The sequence below is a fragment of the Pseudopipra pipra genome, chromosome Z, assembly GCF_036250125.1.
Source record: "Pseudopipra pipra isolate bDixPip1 chromosome Z, bDixPip1.hap1, whole genome shotgun sequence".
NCBI lineage: Eukaryota > Metazoa > Chordata > Aves > Passeriformes > Pipridae > Pseudopipra > Pseudopipra pipra.
The window spans coordinates 13484772-13510175 of record NC_087581.1 but is presented as its reverse complement, the minus strand read 5'-3'; the positions used below and the strand labels follow the sequence as shown (position 1 = coordinate 13510175).

The 25404-nt window shown below is 38.3% G+C and overlaps 1 protein-coding gene across 1 annotated transcript in view; it reads right to left on the bottom strand.

The window, feature by feature from the left end:
- Window positions 1-272: 272 nt before the first annotated feature.
- PARP8 (poly(ADP-ribose) polymerase family member 8) overlaps window positions 273-25404 on the bottom strand; it is a 122878-nt gene continuing 97746 nt past the window's right edge. Inside the window, exons 15-26 of the mRNA XM_064642376.1 lie at window positions 20248-20340; window positions 14965-15090; window positions 13110-13175; window positions 11745-11812; window positions 11344-11392; window positions 10457-10569; window positions 10223-10295; window positions 6635-6704; window positions 4609-4685; window positions 3608-3677; window positions 2322-2406; window positions 273-1681 (exon numbers count right to left, since the gene is read on the bottom strand). Of these exons, the coding sequence (XP_064498446.1) occupies window positions 1579-1681; window positions 2322-2406; window positions 3608-3677; window positions 4609-4685; window positions 6635-6704; window positions 10223-10295; window positions 10457-10569; window positions 11344-11392; window positions 11745-11812; window positions 13110-13175; window positions 14965-15090; window positions 20248-20340 (993 nt within the window). The 3' untranslated portion in view covers window positions 273-1578. The remainder of the gene's footprint in view (window positions 1682-2321; window positions 2407-3607; window positions 3678-4608; window positions 4686-6634; window positions 6705-10222; window positions 10296-10456; window positions 10570-11343; window positions 11393-11744; window positions 11813-13109; window positions 13176-14964; window positions 15091-20247; window positions 20341-25404) is intronic.

Genomic DNA, 25404 nt, shown 5'->3' with positions numbered 1-25404 from the left:
AACAGAAATAATAGCAAAATAGGCATATGCAAACACAATTGGGTTTACAAGTCTGGACATGAACCCTGAAAAACTGAACTCCCCAACAAATAAGTCTAGAATGCTAAAATACATCAAGTATACGCTCCTAGGTCAAATATCACTATTTTACTCGTAGGACACTTCAACTGCAGCAAGTAATACAGCAGTGTAGCTTGACCTAGAAAGAAGGAATCACCCATTTCAGCATATCTCATGCAGTTCTGTTTAAAAAAAAACAAACACACTTGAGCTCTGTTGTGCTGTTATTTGGCACTTTAGTATCTTTATTATGAAAATAACATAATAGAGCATTCAGTCTATTTTTGCTTTCTGAAGTGGCTTGTAGTTGTTGCACAGATGGGTAAGTTGAACTGCTCTCCGTATTCAAAGGTGTGACTGGTTCTTCAGGACAGCTACTACAAGGGCTGCCAAGGGCACTCATCAGGGCACAGGGTATGCTTTATGCCTTGGAGATCAGGCCCTTCTCTATCTGTGTTGCCATCATGCTCACTTTGAAGAAAACAGTTGTTAGTTTAAAAGACAGAGTGATTTGAATGGATTTGTTATCCCCAAGGAATAAATTAACAAAAATATTTCACCAAGACAAAATGAGTAAAATTTTGCATTTGTTTATATTTTCTGATGTACCAACAATCAACTCAACCATGTAAAAGCCTTAATTCAGCACATACTTTAAAATATGTGAATAAAGTTAACCACAAAGCAGTTTCACTGAAGTTAAGATGCAAACATTAAAAAACCTTGTTGATCTAATGAAACTGTAAAATCTAGTATATAAAAAACAAATTTGTAAAAAGGAAGTTAACAGCTTCAGGATTTCCAGGTGTTTGCTAGGCTTGTATAATTAAAAAATGCAACTGATCTGTGTAATGGATTAGACAGTGTTTCCAGAGAAGACAAAGAAAGCTGAACATACACTAACACATTCATTACTTTTTGCTTTGTTTTGCTCAGTAAATAAAAAATGTATTGTTGCTTTCCCCTTTGAGTCTAAATGCTAGCTGCATTTATGTAAAACAAAAAGAATCAAAGATAGCTGCAGGTAACCAATCCCTTTCGTTTTACATGTTCCAGACAACCTTTTATTGTGTTTTAACATGAGAATATTTTACTTATTGCAAAGTATCCTGCATAATACAGGTGCTCCGCTATAAAATCTTCTCTCTCACTTATAATTCAGTCATTCTAAATTTAAAATACCAGTATACAGTACTAAAACCTCCAATTGAAGTTTAATATAAAAATATCAGCACAAAAGTCCTTTTTGAAGTCTGTTTATTGTGACCCAAATGCCTGTTTAATTATTCATTGTTTTAGTATAATAATAATAGATTTTGCACCCCTACAGTTGCTAATTGATACCATCTCAGGTATTTTGATGAGATAAGAAATACTAAGTAAGAAAACAGTAAGTATTCAAATGGTTAATTTGTTTAGAATAATAATAATAAACTCATTTTTTTGCATCTTCTTCAGTTCAAAATCCAGCTTTGACACTGAGGAAGGCTTCACATCAATTAAATAAGAGTGGTCCTTTTAACCAGTAGCAGTTTGATTGCCAATGACTCGAAGAATCTCTTTATGAATGCTTGGTTCCTGTGTGTTTATACTCGTATCACCCACTTGACCATCTTCATAACTAAAAAAAAAAAAAGTACAGAAAATAAAAGCAAATTAGTGTTTTATTAATCTACTGGAAAACATCCCAAACTCTCCTTCTTTCACTAATCAAGAGTTCTTACTCCATATGTTAACATGTTTCTATTAAAAACTCTGCTGCGCTTCATCATTATACGGTCACTATATTAAGATCCTAAACCACGGAGAGCAGAGGGTGAGAAGGCTACCATTGTCATTAGAACCCTGAGGCTGAATAAGCCAGTAGGATCCAAAGGGGACAACTCTTAGGTGAAAGGGGAAATGCTCACATCACAGACAGGAAGCTAATGAATTCTTCAGCTTAAATACACACAGCCAAATAAAAATTATGCTTTACAATACATGGATAGGCTTACTGTAACATGAAGTAGTTCCATAGAATGGGAAAAATTAGTGACTCTCTGTTCATTTATTTTGTAACAAAACATCTACTAAACCTTTGTTACTAGCTTATCCATGCATTTCCTAACACACGTAAGTACAGTGGAAGATAAAAAATAAAGTGACGCTGAACAGAATTAGGAAGAAACGTCTTTTATCTACTTTAACTACAACCATTGAAGGTAACATGGGAAAAAGGTATAGTATGAAGCTGAATGTTAAATGAAGATTTTACTCACACAAAGAAAAATCTTGTACACACATGATCCGTATTGGGAACCACCCATATCTCTCCATGTTTGTGCAGATCGGGTGAGGTTATCACTATCAGGGAAAGAATAAATTTCATAGTGATGAAAATATGCCTGAAAAATATTGCTTTAAAAGGTTTGGGGTTTTATACACTTTAAATAGGCTTCTGGGAATGTGTAGTTTTCCACTGCATGTCTGGGGTGTGGCGCAGATTTTGAGATGGCTGCTAGTACAAACAGAAAGATGAATTTGATTCTTGTGTCCAAAATATATCTTTTAGAAAACACAGATGCTTGATGTATGGGAGCAAGTTCTTAAATGGAATGAAAGATTAAAAAATATATTTATAATTTTAAATAGTTCTAGGGCTATTAAGACAACTAATCAGCCTTTGGAACAGATATTTGTGTATAATGATGGTTGATTCAAAACCAAGACGTTTAAGACAACGCCTGAAACTGCTATATGGTAAATTTTGGATTTGCAATACTACCAAACATTTAAAACAATTAACCATAGCAATTATGACTCAAGGGGTTCAAAAAGCTTGCCAAAACTTGCTCAATGTTTAGAAAACAGCAATGTATTTGACGATAGGTTGTTTACCAGCAGAATGAGGACAACACAGGCAAGAAAGCTTCTTATTGCTAACTAGAAGCTATACCATCAATCTGTATTTGAAAAGATTTCAAAACTCATTTAAACAGCATCCTTCTGGACAAGTAGTCCAACTGTGGGATGAGCAGGTTCATGGTGCACTGGGTGAAGAACTGACTGAGGGACTGAGCCCAAAGGGTTGTAGTGAAGACTGGCTGGTGACTAGACACACCAGTGGTGGTCCTCAGGGCTCCATTCCAGGGCCAGTTCTGTTCAATGGACTTATAAACTACCTGGATGCAGGAGGTGAATGCACCATTACTGAGTGTGCTGATGCCATACTTGGAGGTGGTGTTCTCTGGAGAGACAAGAGGCCTTTTAGAAGGATCTAGACAGATTGGAGCATTGGGCAATCATTAATGGCATGAAATTTAACAACTCCAAATGCATATAATTATTCCATGAAAATTCAGTATGTGCTACAGGTTTTGTTTAAAGAGGGGAAACATTCTGAACTGAAATATAAAGGTCTGCTGTTGAGCAAGTACTCATAGGCCTATAAGTAGTCTCTTACCTGAACAACCAATAATGGAACTAAAGGTCTCATTGATTTGCATCCAGTAACCTGTGCATCCTGTGACCATGACTAAAAGTTTCACCAGGGCCTTCAGCTTACCTTCACATAAGGCTATGCATTTTAGGTTACGGCTTTGCAAAAATTGTGACTGCTGTCCTTTCTTCTGTGACTGAGATATAAAAGTAAGAAAACATAGTTAGTGCAGCAAAACAAACTGAGTGAAAAAGTAACAAAGTAGATGACTGTTGTTTTCAGTGGTTTATAAATGAACAGAGGCAGTCTTCCTAAAATTTTGTTGTTTTATTTCTAATTGTAATAGAATTTATAAAAATGATTCTATTATTAATTTGGATTTTTGTAGGAGGGATTTGAACTCCTTTATCCAGAAAAATAACATTCAAAAGTTTCTAATTCTTACAGAATGAATAATGCTATCAGAAACATCAGAATGCTATTGATAAAAAAATTGGTAGCAGAAAAATATAAAAAAGGTGAATTTGATCATCGATTCTTTGGCCACCACCCTGATATTTTACTGGCCTTCCTACTTCTGAGGGCTTCTGCTGTGACATACCAATCTCTCTTCAAAGCCAGATTATTCTGTAGTTTCTATGTGTTAACCAGGGAGACAGACATATGATTACTTTCTCAAAATTTAGCCTTACACACAGATGCTGAGTTTGCTTTAGATAAAGCAGAATTGTAATGGTTTCATATGTAAAAAACATGAAAAAGAAAAAATGACATGCTATAAATTAAATGCTACTAATTTTCAAGCAAGAAGCACTCTCAAGTTCTTTTGCATCATTCTTCTGGAAGTCTAAAACTCAGAAAGTAAGGACTTGCTAAGGATCATAATGCAATTTGTATTTCATTTTCATTCTCTTCCTAAATTCTTGAAGGGCACAAGACCTGCAATATACTCTGTAAATTTTTACTAAAGCAGTTGGGCTGTGTTTGATGTTTGCAGTCTCTGAAGTTGTTGATTTCAATTCAATGAAATAAAACTGTTAGTTTGCACAAAGGAAATATTACCTCCTTCTCAGCTGCTAAGTTCTCAAAAACCCACAAATCTTCCAGAGATGGTTGATGTATCATACCTGTGATGTATTACTGCCCTTACTGCCTGAAGCTGGTTCATCTTTAGCTAACACCTTCTGCTGCTTCTTGTTCATCCCTAGGAATATTAAAATCATGTAAGATACCCTGGCATATAAACACTGTAATAAGAAAAGTTAAGTGCAAGAAAGAAACAAGAACCACAGTGGGAATCACAGTCCTTTGCATGGCACCCAATAAGCTACTTAACTTTGTCATAGAAAATCACAGTGTAATCCTACAAATTACCAGTACCTCTGCATGTATTGCAAAGACCTTAGCAAAGTCCAGTTAGCATTAAGTAGGTGCAAAAGGAGATAAACATGAATTTCAATGTCACTGAATTCAGATCAGGAATGTTCTTACATGGCTGCTTTACAGGTCAGCATGTCCTGAGTCTAACTGACCTTTGGGATGAAGTAAGTCTGATTTACTGTGGATGGGACAGCAAAATCACAAGAGAAGAACTTTAGATATTAATCTTTAGCACTCTACATAGACTTACATGAACAGTCTCATTAATTTTTATGAGTAGGTCACTTAAATCTTGAAATCTACCTTGGTTTGATTCCTTTATCTACATTCAAAAATATTAGATAATTTGTCAGTCATTTGTAAACATTGGATCCAATATCCATCTCAAAAATCTTTGTGCTTTAGATCTCATTCATATTGGTTTATCTAAAATTCCTGTGTTATATGCTACTATGGATGTCCTTGCCTTTCCAGTATCCCACATTTCACAGAATCATAGAATCGTGGAATCGTTTGTATTGGAAGGGACCTTAAAGATCATCTAGTTCTGGCCCTCCTGCCATGGGAAGGGACATCTTCCACTAGACCTGGTTGCTCAGAGCTCTATCCAGCCTGGTCTTGAAGACTTCCATTTCTTGGCAGTTTTCAAACACAGATTGAATTATGGGGGAAGACTAATTCTTTGAAGGAACAGGACATGTAGGACTCTTCCATAGTTTTTATTAGCATCAAGGACTACACACTTGATGGGAACACAGGCCTCCTTTCTGGAGGACACAGGATGGAAGGAATCAAGATAGGCAGAGAGAGGAGCAATAACATGTTGAAGTTGACAAAACAGCATTGTACAAAAAGAAAGGCATTTTATTAGATAATGATGCTGTAACCAGCACTTTTAGTGAGCCCCCATACCCGTGTAATCTCTGAAAAGCTAAAAGTGTAGTTAAAAATAATTGATGTTGAAGTTCCACAAATAGTAGCTCAAACATGTTGAGCTCTTAAAATGAATTGTGACATTACCTCAAAATACTGAGTGTCAGAAAGCATAACTAAACCAGTCAAAATTACCTAGATGCACACAAACACACACTCAGCTCTATACCTTCACTTTCATATGTGAGGAAATGGTAAATACCACATACCCAAAATAAAATTCAGCATATTTTAAAAACTCTTTAATTTCTTATAGACACATTCCATGTATCTTGTTTCTATTTATAATTTAATTTTTATATAGAAAACTCTGCACAACTCCCTTTTGGATTCACTAGTGAGACAAACTATGTTTTCTCCCCTCCTGAGGCTAAAACAAACACACTGTCTGGGACTTTCTATGTAATCCTGACATGGTGATACTTGGGAATACTCTTAAATATACAAGGTTGAACATGTTTATTGATGAATATTTGTTTTGTCAGATCAGGTCATAAAAGACCATGAATCCATAGGTAAAGTTAGATGGACTTAGGCAGATACTGACAAAAATCACAAAGCTGGATTTCCACAACATAATCAAGACCTGCTCCACTACACAAAGCATTCGGTATTAGCTAATATTTACTTCAAACACAGTTTCATGATACTCAGTCCCCTAGAAAATAAGGACAGTTTTTAATAAGTGAATTTAGATTTTCTCTTTTTTGAATAAATTAAACCATGGTCAACAAAGATAAAATTGAATACAGTATTGTAAACAGTGAAGCTGGTAAGAAAAGCAGTAGAATAAGATACCCCCCTATATTTCTCCAACTTTAGATGATTTATAAATATCACCTGAGTAACCAAATGATATGCTTGACAATGGACTAAGGTAGATTCCACTTCCAAACATTGCACCATGGAGCTGAAAAAGAGCAGAGTGGTTATATGGCATTAATTTGGTTACCTGGACAAAATAATAATTATAGGAACAGGTCACATAATCACAGAATACGCTGATTTGGAAGGGACCCACAAGGATCATCGAGTCCAACTTCTGGCCCTGCACAGGACCATTCCCAACAGTCACACCATGTGCCCAAGAGTATCATCCAAATGTTTCTTGAACTCTGTCAGGCTTGGTGCTGTGATCAGTTTCCTAGAAGCCTGTTCCAGCACCCAACCACCTTCTGGGTGAAGAACCTTTTTCTAATATCCAACCTAAACCTCCCCTAATATAACTTCAGGAGGAAGTTGTAGACTTCAATGAGGTGTCCCCTCAGTCTCCTCTTCTCCAGGCTGAACAAACCAAGTGACCTCAACCGCTCTTCATATGGCTTCCACTCAAGGCCCTTCACCATCTTTGTTTCCCTCCTTTGGACACTCTCTAGTAGCTTAATATCTTTCCTATATTGCAGTGACCAAAACTGCCACAATATTCAAGGTGAGGCGGCACTGGTGCAGAGCAGAGCAGGACAATCACTCCCTCTGACACGCTGGCGATACTTTGCCTGATGGTCCTCAGGACACGGTTGGTCCTCCTGGCTGCCAGGGCACCTGGACCCCCAGGTCTCTTTCCTGGCACTGCTTTCCAGCATCTCATTGCCTAGTCTGTACAAATATCCAGGGTTGCCCTGTCCTAGGTGCAGAATCCGGCACTTTCCCTTGTTCAACTTCATATGACTGGTGATTGCCCAGTGCTTTAATTTGTTGAGGTCTCTCTGCAGGGCCCCCCTGCCTTTGAGGGACTCAACAGTTCCTCCCAGTTTTGTGTCATCTGCAAACTTGCTTAGTGTCCCTTCAAGTCCTGTGTCCAAGTCATTTATGAAGATGTTGAAGAGCACAGGGCCTAAGATGGAGCCCTGTGGAACCCCACTGGTGACAGGTTGCCAATCTGATGTCACCCCATTCACTAGAACTCTCTGTGCTCCCTGTGAGTCCATTGCTCACCCACCACATGATGTGTTTATCCGGCTGTGTACTGGACATTTTGTCCAGAAGGATCCTGGGAGAGACAGTATCAAAAGCTTTTATTGAAATGCAAAAAGATTACATCAGCTGGCTTCCCTTGATCAATTGTGTGGGCTACCTTGTCATAAAAGGAAATCAGGTTTGATAAGCAAGACTGTCCTCTCATGGAGCTGTGCTGTCTGTGACCAGTGACTGCATTGTCCTCCAGGTGTTTTTCAATACCTCCCAGAATAATCTTCTCCATAACTTTACCAGGCACTGAAGTGAGACTGACAAGCCTGTAGTTTCCAGAGTCCTCCTTCTTGCCTTTCTTGAAAATCAGGACAATGTTCACCAGCTTCCAGTCAGCTGGGACCTCTCTGGATTCCCAAGACCGCTCAAAAACCACCTAGAGAGGTTTTATGATGACATCAGCAGCAATTTGAGGATTCTGGAATGAATCTTGTCAGGCCCCATAGTTTGTAGGGACCCAGCTGAAGCAGCAAATCCCACACAATTTCAGGATCAACTGGGAGTTGATAATTCCCACAGTCATGGTCCTCCAGTTCAAGGGAACTTTGTTCATTATCCGTGTTGAAGACAGAGGCAAGAAAAGCATTAAACACCTCTGCCTTGTCTCTGTCCCAGTCCTAGTGTAGATAAACATCTGCCCGACTGTACTAATTTATTGCCAGATAAGTAATGGTGTTCAAAGAAATATTTAAAAAAAATGTCCTGAGTATAAAATTATAATACTATATATAGTATAGTATGGCCAGATGCACAACCATAATTATACATCAGATTTCTATATTGTGTTAAAATTGTGTTTCCTGTTTTTAAATCTAACATTACTATGGAGGATGCCTACAGAGGGTGCTTCTGTGCATTGCCAAATACACCTTGGCATGTGTCTCACATCAAAACCTTGTCAGGAAGCACAGCCTAGGCCAGCCTCTGTGAATCAACAGCAGCAACAGCTGCTTCTGTTTTCTTTAAGGTAAGAAATTAAGAGACAGTGATGATACTAGCCATATGCTATAGAGAAATTTAGTCACTAGTTCAGCATGAGTACTGGTGGAATGGGTTCAATCTAGCTTTTGCCTGGGCCAATTCAGGCATGCATATCTCCCATCAGTGCAGGACTGTGCTTTAGCCATGAAGCTACCAGATGTCTGAAAAGAACAGAGGAAAGGGAAAACTATTCTGTATCAGCATCACTGTTCCATGTCATGAAGCTTTGGCTAAGCAACAAAAGCGAGGACTTTTTTATTAGCCCTGCAGTCATTTTCTTGTCTGGGAAGAGAGAAGTATGGGTTTCACTTCACCAGGATCTGACTGCTTTATACAGAAATGCCTTTAATGAAAACACACCAAGCAGCTTCTCATTTTTGAGAACCCAGTATCTCCTACCTAGGTAGATGTCCTACGTAGATGACCATGGGGCTTCAGTCATGCTCACCCTTATTTCTTTCCTCTGACCAAATGATATTTACACAGTCTCCACAATGTGGCAGAGCTCTCTTAGGAGTATGCACATGTGTTTTCACTCCTCCAGATCTTACAATGTTGTACAGAATCCTTGGTGAGTAGATAGTTTTCCTGACTGGTTGGTACCACAGTAGACAGGATGAACTCATCTCAGGATGTGTCTCAGGTGTGTGAGAGAGATAAAAATGATGACTTACATAAAACAGGGCTTTACTATTCCCAGTATCTCAACCCTGAGCAATACTAACAATAGAGGTATAAACAAAGGGGTTTACTTTGGTGAATTTTAGTGTGTAAATCCTGCTTTCTTGGGGAATTATCTTCCAAAGATACTAATAAAAACAACCAAACCACTATGACGAACACCCATTTCCTTTTTTTCAGTGTCTTCTATATCCCAATCCTTAGTCAGCACCCTGGGATCCTCCTCCAAGGTACATGGACTCAGCACTGGAGAAGAGTTTTCAAAACCACAATGCTAAAATACTCTCCATTAGAGCTCCCCAGTCCCTCTTGTAGTGCCTTCTTTGCTCTGTAATAGTGGTCTCCTGACAATTCAGTCTGAGAACTGGTTTGCAACTGATCCCTTCTGACCTCCATGCTTCCATTCCCAAAGAAATCAGAAGAGCAGAGAAGGTGCTGTCAACACAGTTCCTGTAAATCTAGCATGTTCCTGGATCCTGTAACATGGAGATAGTTTAGGCAGCTCTACATTTTGTCACTGGTTTTAAGCAGTACCGAGTGAAGCCTCCGGGAGGTGCTGCTCAGCAATGTAAGACTGAAACACTGATTCCAGCAGAGGGATTTTCTAGACATTTTAGCAGACACATTATGTTATCTTAATTTTATCAGAAAAGTACTTTTTCCAGGAAACAAGAGGGTATTTGAAATCATCTCTTTTTCCACCTGTATGACTACTATAACTAAACCTCTTGAAAAGCTGCCAAAGCTAGTACATAATCAAGCACAGGTCAATTAAAATCTATTTTGTCTACTATTTACCTGCAGCCTCGTATTGGAAGCAACAACTAAGCCGTTCCTCAGGATGGAATGCCAATTTTCAATGTGTGAACCACTGAATAAAACGAAAAAGAAAGCGTTAAAGCTCAAAGGGTAAAATGCAAAATGAAATCAGAAATCCTTTAAAACAGTTGATTCACATCTGCAAATCTCAAATACCAGAACAAAAAATTGCATGGCATTTTGATAACTTTTGATTAATATATGTGTACTCACTGAAATGCAAAGGTACTTCCATAGAGATTTTTAGCAGCTCGGAAATTGGATTCTTTGGCTGGTGGACTGCTGAGAAGTAGGAACTGGTGGGGAGTGTGCATAAACTTTAGTTGCTGTAAAATAGGAGTGCACATATGAAGAAAAGTTAAAAATGAAACTACTGTATTTCCCTGATAATAGACCTTAAGATATCATGCTGTTTCACACAATACATAACTGCATCTAAATAACTATATGAACTAAGATGAAATTGGTCCCCTTAGCAGAAATAATTCAGTTTCAGCTGAAATCAAACAGTAAAAATATCTTTCAGTTTATGAAACATGGGGAAATTTTTGAAACACATTTCAGTCATATATGGCTCTAGTAATTAAAGTGAACAATTTCATTATGGTATTCTGATCAGAGCAGGCTTTGAATTAAGGTTGTTTAGAAGGCTGCAGATTACTATGCCCTTAATCAGAGGATCGGAGGCACACATCACTCTAAAATTCAAGTGCCATACTTTTTTAAAGGTGTACTTATATATGAATTTCCTGGTATATCGTGTTTCTGTGCACTGCTTTCCGTACAATTCTGTATCTAATATTCTATATGGCAACAAAACAAATAGTGATGTTCTTCTCACTCAATGCCAGATGACTACAAGGTAGGCACTTGTATTTGAGCTAGTTACCTCAAATAGGCTTTTTATGAGCATTATTCCCTTGACCTATTTCAGATATTCCAAAAATCATGACCTGAAACTGCCTCTTTCACTGCCTTGTCTGTTAATGGGGTTAACCAGTTAGAAGCACACACCTATGTTTCGCTAAGAGACTCTCACCTAAAATGCTAATAAAAGCCATGACAAATAAGAAAATAACAGAGAACCCACAGACACTTACCCTATTCACTGGTAGCTTCACAATATGTGATCTGTTACTAGAAATAACCCTAAAATAAGAAACAGTTCAATTAGACATGGTAACCAAAACAAACCTTTTTTTCTTAAAAATGTGTAATGAATGGCCACCATAATGCACCCAGCTGCAGGCCTTTAAACCTATCAGATGGAAGCAGACCAAACCTCAACTAGAAAGTGAGATCAGAGGACCCAGATGAGATCCAGAAACAGTCCAGAACAACTGCAGTTGCAAATACTGATGTTAATTCTTAGGGTGACCTTATACCAAATTACACTGGTCAAGTGTAATTGAGCAGTGTAATTTATTCATTACAGCAGTGTAAATTATTCATTACAGTTGATACTGCAATAATTTTTATCTCATGTGAATCAACTTTATACCATTGTAGAAGAGGATGTGCAAGCGGGTCTTGTTTATCCATCTGCTTCTTTATTTCCAAGTAAGGTGCCTAGAAAAGAGTAAATAAGTTCTTTATTTCTAGGATGAATTTTGGACATTACAGTGCCCATGATTTAATCAATTAAAATGAATACATGGGACTCATTATTAGGTTTAAATCACAATTTTACTCATATATAGCATACTAGAGTTATAAATGTGTTTTGACAACAACAAGAATTAATATAGCAATTATTTTCCCTGGAGTAAAATAATAAGCATTTAATTAGCATCAAAATGACTACATTATAGCAAACATTGGTGATCTCAGGGAGAACAGCAGAAGATGCCTATTTTTGTTCAGCTCTTGTATTAAGAAATTGGACTGGAATTTCACAAAATTAAGTCTCTCAAAATACCCCAAAAATAATCCACTTTGGGTTTTTTAACTCTTTTACAGTATAAACTGGTAAATACCATGTCATATAATTCCTTTGAAAACCTTTCTTGATTTCAATTACAGTCCAAAGCATCCTTTTAAAACTCATCAGTCCAAGAATTATTTTAACATTAAAAAAGCACAAAATGGTGATTATTTTTTATTTTTAAAAGACATATGAAGTAATAGAATCACCTGATTTTTAAATTTTTTGCAAGATGTTATAAAAATTAACAAAAATATACAAATTTTAATTTTCTATTTATTTTATTCATCTCTCTATATTTTTTTATCCAGAATCCCAAAGTATTTTGTGAATACATTTAGAGCAAGATCTAAAAACTGCTGTGAGGATACATTTATATAGCAGTTGGAAAAGCAAGATATACAGAAGAGATTTCAACAACCAGCTATAATCATCTGGGTTGTTTGGCAAAGGAGCGTAACAATAAACAGAAATACAACTATCAGATATGCTATTGAAATAAATGGCAGTAATCCCAAGAGACCCAACCTTCCAAGAATCCAACTATACTTAGCTGATCAAGTGTTTTGCTGTAATAGAAATAAAGGTATCATTCAGAACACTGTCACAAAATCAATTTCTTTTGCTTTGGCAGTAAAGAACTCTGGCTTTAATATTTCCAGAAATGCAGCAGTTGGTGATTATCTCATTACAATGTTCCATTTTCCTGTTATTATCTCTAATTTAAACTTCAAAAGATCCGAGTTCTACTCCACCACTTTTACTTGACTGCCATTATAGATACTCTAAGTTAGTTATTTTGAACACATATTTTAATATTACTACAGCTCTATATGAAAGAGATGATACTATTGATTTTTTGACCCACCAGAGGCAGCCAATATAAACATTTTTCAAGTTCTAGAAATAATGATTAAGTAAGATAAATATTTTTAAACTCACCTGTGTCATTTCTCTAATGGAAGTGATACTGTCCAATGCTTTCATGACTCGGTCATAATTCTTCTTCTGATGTAGCATAAAATATGCAAATAAATTCAAAGAATTTTAGTCTTTGGCTCTATAAAAACCTGAATTCTTTGAGTGTGCATAAAACCAAAGCTAGGATGAATGTTGAGCAAACCAATCCTTTCAAACATTTCTAACCCGGAAAAATATTGTTATGATGGTTTTTCTTTGAATTTCACTGGAATCTCCAACACCCTCAGAAAAACAGCTCACTTTTTAAACAAATATTTGTAACTAAACACAGGTTCTGATGGTTGGATAACATGTTCTTAAGATAAATAATGCAGTGACTCCAGATCGATTTTAAACAAAATGTGGATGAACACGTGTTTACTTTGCTAACAGCTCTAAAAAACATCATAGGGCCTTCAGCTGTCCCTCTGCCTCACCCTGATCCTCACCTACCTACTGCTTGGGAACCACTACCAGAAGGCTCCATCTATTCTGAGTGAGCTTAACAGTTCCTGCTTCGTCCACTCCACATGACACGTCACCTTCAGGAGCTTCACTGTTTGCCATCGAGTCTTGCCAATTTCTGCCCATGGTCTTTCACCTTGCCAAGCTGACAATAAGCTGGGAGGAGATGGAGGCACTGGCAGCCCAGGGATTCTGTCCACTCCTCTCTCACCTTGCCAAGCTGACAATAAGCTGGGAGGAGATGGAGGCACTGGCAGCCCAGGGATTCTGTCCACTCCTCTCTCAGTGTGACCCTCTCTCATGAATCCTCATCTACTTCAAACACCTGCTTTGCCCAGCCACCGTACAGCTGTCTGCTCCTCAGCCTCCTTCCAAACATCTCCTGACAAGTCTTTATTCCCACATATTACAGAACACACCCTGAAAAAGAACTGGCCTTTGTTCAGAAAAAGTGAAAGGCATTCCAATGCAGGACATGCTAAATTCTCATTTATGCCTTTGGGGAGATGGCTTAAGGGACACGGAGTGAGAGGCAGCATTTGGAGTGCAAGCAGCAGGTGGTGCAAGTACAATTCTTTATTTCAAAATTTACCTTGTACAAAACCTGACTATTATGTCAACATCTGATAAATCTCTCATTTTACATGGCCTTCACCTCTCAAAGGCCATCTTTCTCTTTGTGTCCAACGTGTACACTGAGAGAAAGCCACTTAGAATAAACAATTTTGGATCTAGAATTCGCCCCCTGAAAGAGTTCCTTGTCTTTAACATAACTTGGAACACAACTTACAGTTTTCATGTGGTTTAGGAATGGTATTCTCCATTTTAATGCTCACACTGAAATCAAGCACCTCTTGCTCACTCTGCCCCTCACCCCTCCCTCTCCCCCTTCCCACTGCCAGGGGCTAGAGAGGAGAATCAAAGGCACAAAAGGTAAAGATCGTGGGTTGAGATGAGAGCAATATGCTAGAAACAGCAAGGAGATAAGAAAACAGATAGTAACAGCAACAATACTGAAGACAGAAGCTACAAGAAAGAGGTGAACAATTCACACAGAAACAGCAATAGCTGATTGGTCCCTCTGCCAAGGGACTCCTTCCTGGAAGAGACTCTCTTCCCCCTGCCCCTGGCAATGATGTGACAGGGTATAGGATAACTTCTGAGTCCTAGCCATGGCCCCACATGGCTACTGTAAAAATTAACCCTGTCCTGGCTGGAACCAGGACAAGTTTATAGTCAAATACCTCGTCAGAGACAATTAAAAAAAAGCTACAAAGTTTTGAAAACAAGGAGACTCCATAAGAAGTCTTTGCTTTGAAATCTCATGCAGGACTAAAATCAAGCAATGACGTAATTACAGATAACTACTTACCCTGGGGTTAAAGGCTAGCATCTGAGGGTCATTAGGATCAACTACAGAAGGATATGGCTCAAAAATGACAACTTTCCTAGGTGACTCTAATGCAGACCGACACATGGATACCAGGAGATCAACCACCTAAGGATAAAGAAGGACATTTATTTGACATATGTACTTTTATATTGTATTTTCCAACTTGCTTTTTTTACACATTATAGTGATACCATATTTCATTGTTACCTATATTGCCCAAACCATGTTATCCACAGGACATAGTTTAGGACTCAGATTTTTCCATTAACCTCAACAGGGTTGAGGTTAACCCGGCATATTATTCCAGGTGCATAAGTAGGATCACTACCTGGCCCTAAATGTATTATAATGTCAAACACATTGCTTTCATTTCTGCTTTTTTCTTGTGCACATACACTAATTCCTGTATTAAATTCATTCTCTAAGGAGATGAAGTTGTGCTCGATCTGTGTATCTCTGTATAGTACATGCCAGTGAAAATGTTGCTCAAGAACAAAGAATGGTCTGTGAAATTTGTACGACTTCCTGCTGTTCTCCTGAAGACTGTGTTCATAGAAACACTTGTAAACATTGCTTCTGGTAAGGCCAGAACAGTGCAATGATTTAACAGTCATTTGCAAAGTTCACACTGGGGGATCTTTTTCCTTCCATCCTGTTGTACAAAATTACAACACAGCTTTGAATATCCATGATTTGCAAGATTATCCTGCAGGATCGTGCATGTAAATGTGTACACAGACGTCATCTAATGTAGTCACACGTGTACACATACGTACATATACAACTTAGCAACAGATTCCCATGTAATTGTTTCAAAATATATAATTCAGAGGTTAAAAAGAACACAGCAATAACAAACATGAGAGAATGCAGCTTTCTGGCACCTGTAAAACATAAATTCAGCTCATAATGAGATCCACAGTTGCTACATTAAAAAGTAGCTGCAAATCAGCTCATTTCCCCATTTTTTCTGTGCCTTCTGAAAACATTTGTGTATGAAAACAGACTTTTCCAGGAAAGAAAGAAAAAGCTGAGACGAGCTGTACTTAGTAGGCATCCTGGTTCCTCCTACAACTCTACGCACATCAGATCTCATCTTACAACTCAAGCTGTTCTAGAAGTTTTTATATATCTGCCATTGTATCTGATCATTTGGAGGGAAAAAAATTATGATCCTTCAGAGAAGCACAATGAATAAGAATACTGATGAAAGGGAAAAGGGACTGTGCTATGGTGAGTCATACAGCTGTAATTCTCCTTCTCTGCTCCTTCAGCACGAATGGACAATTTTCTCCATCAGTTTAAATATTGTTAGTTCCAGTCACTAAATATCTCACATATATTTAAAAATGAAGTTATTGAAATAATGATCCCCTCCTCAATGCTGCTCTGGTTACTTTCCATTTTATAATACCTGTAAATGTGATGAATGTTTCAAAATAGGGCATATGCATTAGCATTTGCAAAGGAGACCAGGAGTCTGCATATGCAGCTGGGTCAGGCAACAGACCTGACACTATGTAAATGTATTACTGTGAAATTGAGCATGAATTCATACACTCTGCTTCTCAGAAGCCTCTTACTTGCCTAGGCTCACTAGGGGAGCCTTTTTGGAGAAACAACCCTTGTGCCAATAGTCTATGCTGTGAATCACACTATCCTAAACTAAGGACTCAGATGAATCAAAACGTAGAAGTGATCAATTCTTTCGGCAAACAGGAATGGGATGGTCAACCAGATCCAATGTAGTGAGCTGGCTTCAATGCTATCACTAAAGTGAAACTTAACAGAATTTAGCCACCGAGTTCCAATGGGACAATAGACAAAAAGCCTTATCTAACTTTTTAAAGCATTCTTAAGGTTGTAATCACTCTGCAGCAAAGCTCTGTAAATGTAGTGGTACTCCAGAGATCTAGAGCAAGCTCCGCATATGCCTGCAACAGTGACACCTCCACAACACACTGAGTGAGAGCTAACCACAGCCACCTCTCCTGTCAGCTCTATTTTAAAAAGTTTTTCCTATTTCAGGAAAACAAGCTTCCAGCTGTTCAAGGAGTTAGTCAATAGGACCCCCTGGGAAACTGCTCTCAGGGATGAGGGAGCAGAACAGAGCTTGCAGATCTTTAAGGATGCCTTCCCTAGACCACAAGAGTTCTCTCAATCCCCATGTTTAAGAGATCAGGAAAGGAAGACAAAAGGCCAGCACAGATGTCCAGACCTGCTGGTCAGACTACAAGGCAAGAAGAAAAAGCACAGGCAGTGAATGCAGGCACAGATATTCTGGGATGAATATAGGGACACTGCCTGCTTGTGTCAGGATGGGGTGAGGGAGGCCAAGGTGAAACTGGAGCTGAACTTGACATGGGATGCAAATAATAATAACAAGGGCTTCTGTAGGCATGGGAGCCAGAAGAGCAACGTCAAAGTGTACTCACCTCTGAACATGACTGGCAAACTGGTAACAGAGGATGAGAAGGCTGAGGAACTTGACAGCTTTTTGCCTGTCTTCAGTGTGTCTCCCCTTCCCACATTATTGAGTGGATGAAACTCAAGTCAGGGAGTGGGGAAGCAAAGTGTTTCCCCCTGTCAGAGAACATTAGATTTGAGAACCCCTGAGGAATCTGAACATACAGAAGTCCATGGGACCTGATGATATGCAATTCAGAGTCCTGAGGCAACTGGCTGGTGGACTTGCCAAGCCACTCTTCGTGATACTGCAAAAGGCATGACAGTCAGGTGAAGTACCAAATAACTGGAAAAAGGGCAACATTGCATCAATTTTTAAAGGGCAGAAAGGAGAATCCTTCAAACTACCAATCTAGCAGCCTCATCTCTGTGCGAGGGAAGATCATGGAACAAATCCCCCTAGAAGATGCTAAGATGTCCCTGGAGGACAGGGAGGTGATTTGAGACAGCCAGCACAGCTTCACCAAGGACAAGTCCTGCCTGACAAAACCAGTTGCCTTCTATGATGGAATGACTACATCAGTGGTCAAGGGAAGGGCTACAGATGTCATTTATCTGGACTTCTGTAAAGCCTTTGACAAGGTTCCTCACAATATCCTTCTCTCTAAATTGGAGAGAAATTAATTTGATGGATGGACTGTTCTGTGGATAAGGAATTGGTTGGATGGTCGCATCCAGATGGTAGGGATCAATATCCCAGTGTCCTGATGGATCCTGGTGATAACTGGTGTCCCTCAGGGCCTGTACCGGGACCAGTGTTATTTCATATCTTCATCAATGATATAGACAATGAGATTGAGTGCACCCTCAACACATTTGCAGATTACACAAGCTCAGTGGTGCAGCTGACATGCCTGAAGGACAGGATGCCATCCAGAGGGACTTGGACAAGCTGGAGAAGTGGGCCTGTGGGAATCTTGTGAGGCTCAACAAAGCAAAGTATAAGGTGCTACACCTGGGTCATGGTAACCCCTGAAACCAATGCAGGCTGGGGGGGGAAGGGATTGAGAGCAGCCCTGCCAAGAAGGATGTGGGTGTGCTGGTGGATGAGAGACTGGACATGTCTCTCAATGTGCACTCACAGCCCAGAAAGCCCAGAATGACCAGTGGGTTGAGGGAGGTGATTCTGCCCTTCTGCCCTAATGAGACCTGACCTGAGTACTGCACTCAGCTCTAGGGCCCCAGCATAAGAAAGACACAGACCTGTTGAAGCAAGTCCAGAGGAGGGCCACAAAAATGATCAGAGGGCTGGAATGATGAAGGAAGGCTGAGAGATCTGGGAAGAAGAGCCTAGAGAAGATAAGGCTCTTGGGAGACCTTACAGCAGCCTTTCAGTACTTAAAGGGGGCTGATAAGAAAGATGGGGAAAATCTTTTTAGGAGTGTAGTGATAGGACCAGGTGTAAAGGTTTTAAGCAAAGGGAGGGAGATTTAGACTAGATATAAAGAAGTTTTTTACAATGAAGGTGCTGAAACACCGGCACAGGTTGCCCAGAAAGATGGTAGATGGCCCATCCCTGGAACCATTCAAGGTCAGGTCAGATGTGGCTCTGAGCAACCTGATCTAGCTGAAGATGTCCAGGTTCATGGCAGGGGTTGGATTACATGACCTTCATAGGTCCCTTCCAACTCAAACTGTTCTGTGATTCTCTGATTCCAAATGTACATATAATATACCACGTATTTGCCTGAATTAAAAAGAACCAAAACTCTAGCTCCCAGAAACACATAGTTGAGGTCTTCACAGGACTTCAGGCTGAGGAAGACGTGGGGCTTCGTCAGCAGATCTCTATTTCTTACAAGCTTAAACAGTTAGACAATTGTCTGGCACCCAGATGTCGCAAAAATAGCCACGTAATGGTCTACAGTCATCAGATGAAGAGCTGGTGTTCAGATTCCAGAGTCATATTCTGTGTACACTATTGTAAGTTTCTTCCTTTGAGGATATGCCCAGAGGTGGTATTCAGGCACCTAGCTGAATAGTTTCTTTTCAGTGGCTAGACCCACTAGTACTAGTTATAGTTAAATAAACTGAACATTTATTCTTTAAAAAAACCCAGGCTGCTTACTATGTAAAAGTACAGTGACTGGAAAATCAGAGAGGAGTGCCTTTTTCCTTAAGATGTGTAAATTTTTAGCTTAAGATCTTAAGAGGATTTTAAACATAAGATCTTTTAACTGCTAGTTAATTTATTGTAAGTGTTAAATGGTGATTCGGAAACACATTTTCAATACTTTAAGAAAATGATACCGTTATAACTATATCAATAACTTCCTGAAGTCAGGAAGCAAGCTTATGTTAAATTCCTTTCTTTGAGAAGAAAAAAAAGAATCCTATGTAGCAACATCAGTATGGACTTTCCCACTGCTGTTTAATGACCAGAAGAAAACACATTCTCAGTAGATAGCTGCATCCCAAGGCCACGAGCAGGAAATAACTTATTAATTGCATGAGAGTAACAATGGCTCATTAGGTGAAAATAAATGCGAATTATCTCCAAATGACAATGGCTGCCTTTATTTACAACCTAGGTGACCTAATTGAATATAACAGAACATAAAAACACAGTTAGTCTAATTACATGGAAGCACAACAATGGAAACACCTCATTAGCACTATCTGAATACGCCATGCATAAACCAGTGTATTTCCAGCTATAACAGTGGACAAATAAATAGTATACTTACCAAATAGCACTCATATGGGGAATAAAAGTCAAATACATACTAGAAGAGACTGAGAAGACTCAGTATACTACAGAAGATCAGACATGTATTAAGCATTAGATAGTTCTACCTGAGCTCCAGTTGCAATTTCATCAGCAGCTTCGTTCATCACTCCTAATGTTTGGAAAGCAAATACACAGAGCTCCCGTTCACAAACAGTGGGCTACACAGAGAAAGAAAGTTAATTTTATTTTTGTTCTACTTTTGAGTTCTTTGTCATACCTACAACAAACCCTGAACACATTTAATGCTAATTCTTTCCTTCATATTTTAACTGCAACATTAATTTTAAATAATTAATACATATCCATTATTGAGGAAGATACATTAGAGAAGCGTTTTAATAACCTCAAGAGCAAGAGTGAAGAACTCTAAAACTCATAAGTACTCACAGAGGCTAAACTTAAAAGAAATCCAAACATGATTACAAAATCAAAATTATAGGCATAGTACCCAAATGTTCCTAACACTACCCTATCTGAAAACTTCCTAGCTAATTAAAATTAATGGAGAACAAATCCAGAAACTAAGCAGAGCAGGTTTATTCTTCACAGCTTGTTACTCTGCTGTTGAGAACACACATAAAAATTTGATCTGGAAGAAAAATTTATTGGAAAAACTATTCTTAATTTTTGACAATTTAACAAATTATTGGTAAACTGTAATGTGGTACCTTGGTGACCAGTTTGTAGCCAAGGAAGTGCCCAGATTTACCCAGTATTCCCTATGATTTTTACGTAAGCCGGGCTATAAGAAGAAAGGAGGAGAGGCCTTCGCTCTCTTTCCTTCCGGCGGCTTTGAGGTGCAGGTTCCCTGCTGTTGAGTCTGTCGTGTTGGGGAGCGAGGCCTGGTAAGGCCTTGTCGACCTTGGAAGACAGAGGTTGCCGGTGATCCTTCCGGAGCAACTCTCGGTTGTCCCAAGGAGAGTAGTGAGATATTCTTTTGCTAATTCTTTTAGTTGCTAGATCTTGGGCTACTGATTGGGATATATATATATATATTCTATTTTGGTTTTGTTCCTTTTTTTCCCTTCCCCCTTCCCTTTCCCTTTTTCCTTGTGAAATTGTATATATATTTCAATTGTATATAACTGTAACATAAGTGTAAATATATTTATATATATTGCTTTAGCTGTCTCTCTTTCGTTTCGGTTTTTCTTGGTTGTTTTTTTTTTCCTCTTCTCCCTGAGGTTTGAGGTGGCAGGGCTTCTTGTGGTAAGGTTTGGAGACTTGGCAGAGAGCCAGCTTCAAACCATGTCATGTAAGAAAATGCATTATATTTTTACAGCAAAAACATTGAATTTGGGAAGGCCACTTGATATTTTAATAAATAAAGATGTTTCCACTCTTTTGTAGGTATTAAAAAAATAATAAAACCCCCTTGCTGTTGAACCAGTTTTTGCCTGTTAAAAAATAATTCACAACATCATCACAAATAAAAAAACTTTATCTAAACTGCATATGGAGTGAGAATTGAACATTCTGCCTTCATAAAGCAAACAAAGCACTAACAAAAAAGAACACAGCTTTAGGTAGAGAGAATAGGCATGACTTCATGGGCTTCCTAGTTTCTACAACCCTTACAGCAACTCCATCTTATTTACCGAAATATAATTAGCAGATCAACTTTTTAAAGTAATGAATCACATACTGAATTATTATCAGTATCCAAAATGAGAAAACAGTTGAAAGAAATAGAAGAAGGAAGCACAAATTAAAACATTCCTTAAAATAACCCAGTGAACACAGTGTTTTATGACAGTGTTGAAAACAATTAAAAATATTTCTTGGATACTATTTCTTTGAACACATATTCTTAAATCCAAATCCACTGAAACTTACAATTATCTTTGGTAGGCAATAGTAAACTTCTCACTTAACAATCACTAAAGCATTTGTAGTGGCACGCTATGAAGTTCAAGCCAATGCCTCTAGAAAGCACTTGCAGAAATGAAAAAATTAATCAAGCACACAAAAATTTAGCTGTTTTCTGTTTCAGACAACAGCTTGGTCAGTAACAGGCATACTGCTGTACTTGTAGTCACTTGCTCTGAAAATATATGTTTGCTGAGTTTCAAAGATTCAAGACTTTATCTCAATAAACATCTGAAATCTTCTGCATAGTCATAGTTTCACATCAGTTGCTTTACAAGAGCCATCATCCTTCAAATCTAATAGTGTTACCCATTTGATTTACTTTATCTGCCATGTTACATTGCATTAGGCAGCAGACAAAGCCTAACATGATCTAATTCACTGTGCCATGGCACACTAAACAAGAGATATATACTTCTGTCATTATTCTCAGGTTTTCCACATTTAGAAGATGGTTAAATCATTTGCTTAGTTGGGGAAGCATGTTGGCACTACCACCTTGACTATCATTATCAACAGTATACACCAACTTCCTTTATTCCAGAGCAAGGAATAGCTCTGGAATAGCAGAGCAATCTAACTTAAGCCATGCTTGCCATGAAGAAAAGTTTTAAGTAAATACTTATTTTTGGTATTTTGGTTACAGTCTCAGCAAAGTAAATTATCCCGAGACTTAATGATGGCAAAGGGAACACACGATTTGTCACTGTTGCTCTTTTTCTTTCTACTGCACCTGTGTTATGATTCCAGAAATGTCTGAGCATCTTGAAGAGGGAAGTTAGGAAAATGGTCATTGTACTTATGCATGACATTTGAAAAGCCCTTTTTTTGTCTTAGATAGACACTAGAGAACGCTATGTATGAAGATAAGTGAGACAGCAAAATCTCAGCTCTGAAGTGGAACAGACACTATTAGCACCTATACAATTCTTGTGATTTTATGTATTTGATGAACCTTTCTGTCCACTGAATATTTTTCCATTGCAGTATAATGGGGAGAATAATCTCAATGCCGTAGTACAGAACCCTGTCTTCATATATCCACCCTGGATGCCTTTTAACCCAAACTCCAGCCATTTTGAGAGCACTTCTGAATAGTTTCTGAAATTTGTCTCTATTTAGTAAAATCAGATGTTTTTAACTTTCATTTCCCATACTGTTAGTAGTGTATTCCAAGAGATTTTGGTATGGCCATTTCAGTGTCCTCTTCTCCAGTCATTAGTCAGGTTCAACCACTTAAATGTTTTAAATCCCTCCAAAACTAAAATATTAGCTTGCAATTGAGAAGCAAACATCTGGAGGGATTTTGTTTGTCACACACTGTGACATGCCTATTCAGTATTACATTTCCTTATTTTTGGTTTTTTTTTCCTGCAATAATGCATGCTAGAACCAATGAAAACACATGAAAACTAAGTTGATAAATCAATTCCAGAAGACAGAGTTTAAAGAAAAACACAAGCTTTATGGGGAAACTGAGATTCAAGGCTGCTCTTACTCTGCTGCTTTTGTTTTGCATATTGCTAGTGTGTTTCCCTTTATGGTGTCCCTTTTTTCTTTGTCACAGGATGTAAGCCCTTGGGACAGGATTGTTCTGACTTCAGATCATAAATATAAGAAATGTCCCTAGCCAAAGTAAACAAACAAGAACAACACTAACACATTTATAAAAAGCTACATCATCTTATGTGCATGTACTATATTAAGCAAGCTGAACTTTCTAAGAATTTTTGTGTATGTATATGAAATATACAGACTTTTTCTTACTGATGTGGATCCATATCCACAAATGTACAGAATAACCACCTTTTATTAGATTACTAGTTCCCATTGTTTTCAAAGGGAAAATACACAGCAAAATAAGGCTTATACACTCAAATATGTATTTCCCAACTTGAACTTCATCTTAGGTGCAGGCACAGATTACAACCATCACCTTGAAGACACACAGAGCTGACTGGCTGGGAGACTTTGCTCTCCACTACCTGAAGAGGGCAACTCTAACTCCTTTCAGCAACAGCAGCTGCACAGGGTCTCACATACACTTTATTTTTTCACTTGAAAAAAGAAAATTAACATAAAGCCATTGGCTTTCACAACACTACTACTTAAGTGGAGATCATTAGTGCTATATTTAGAAGGATCATTATTTCAGTAGTGAAAAGCCAGAAGAAAATAAGAGGTGGGCAGTTAACCTGAGAGTGCAGATGCTTGGAAGCAGAAGGTAATGACAGAAGCAGAAAGCATTTTCTAAACATTTGAGGTTTTCAGACTTTTCCTTTAGCCACCCCCATTTGCACGATCAGTAGCTACCACCCAACTGCTGCTGTGATGAAAAAGGGCTCAGAGTTCCCCTGTGTTACAATGCAAGTGTTGCTGCTTCCTTCAGTGACTGAGAGTGGCAGACATGCAAACAACCCAGGTGCTATTACATACTCTGGTTCATGGACTCATACACTATTTAAAATATTTTCCAGGCATTCCCTCATTTCCAAAAAGGTGAAACTTTCATAGTGTGTATTTATCTGTCTTGCTACGTTCTACTGTGGGCTGAAGCTGTGTTCAGAAGTGTGGCAATGTGCCACACTTTCCTTAACCTAAGGGATATCACACAGACACTAATGAGGCTGCAGCATGACTGACACACCTAAAAACCACTGATATAATAGGAGATGCTTCAGGGAAGGCTCACTGCCTGACTTTCAGCAAATGTAATAAATGGTAAAGGTGAAACCATTAGCAATCGTCTCACTTCTACTGAAAGCAACAGACATGGAGATGAAATGTAACTTCAAATCTCAGTTCTGTTTCCCACTTTCAATCACAGAAACTCTTAGTTTTATTGCAAAGTAAACTCTCTGAACAGTCTCACAATATTCATGTGGTATGTGGAACATGCTGCTCAAAGATATGGGAAATACCACAGCTGTAAACAGAGATAACCTGAAAAAAGATGAGAGTAGACTGTGAAGGAATAAGAAATGTCACTTGTTCTGTTTGGCTTTGTTTTGGCTTTGGATTCATTTTCTGGTGTTTTTACTTCCACAAAATATAAATAGATGGTGAACAAACAAGCATTATAGAATTTCTAGCTGGGCAAAGTGCACTTTGGTAAGTTGTGCTACACGAAAAGCAGCACTACAGTAATTTTACTCTGTCAGAAAAAAATAAAGTAATTGAAATCCATTCTATTAAAGCATAGGTTGTAACTGGAGAGGCTTTTTTCATAAAAAGAGATAAAACCAGCCTACATTGTGAAGTAAGGATTAGAAGGACCACAGCATTATTTCACAAGAATCTTGGAATTCCACAAACATCTTGGCTAAACTCCAGTCTGACTAAACATGTTTTAC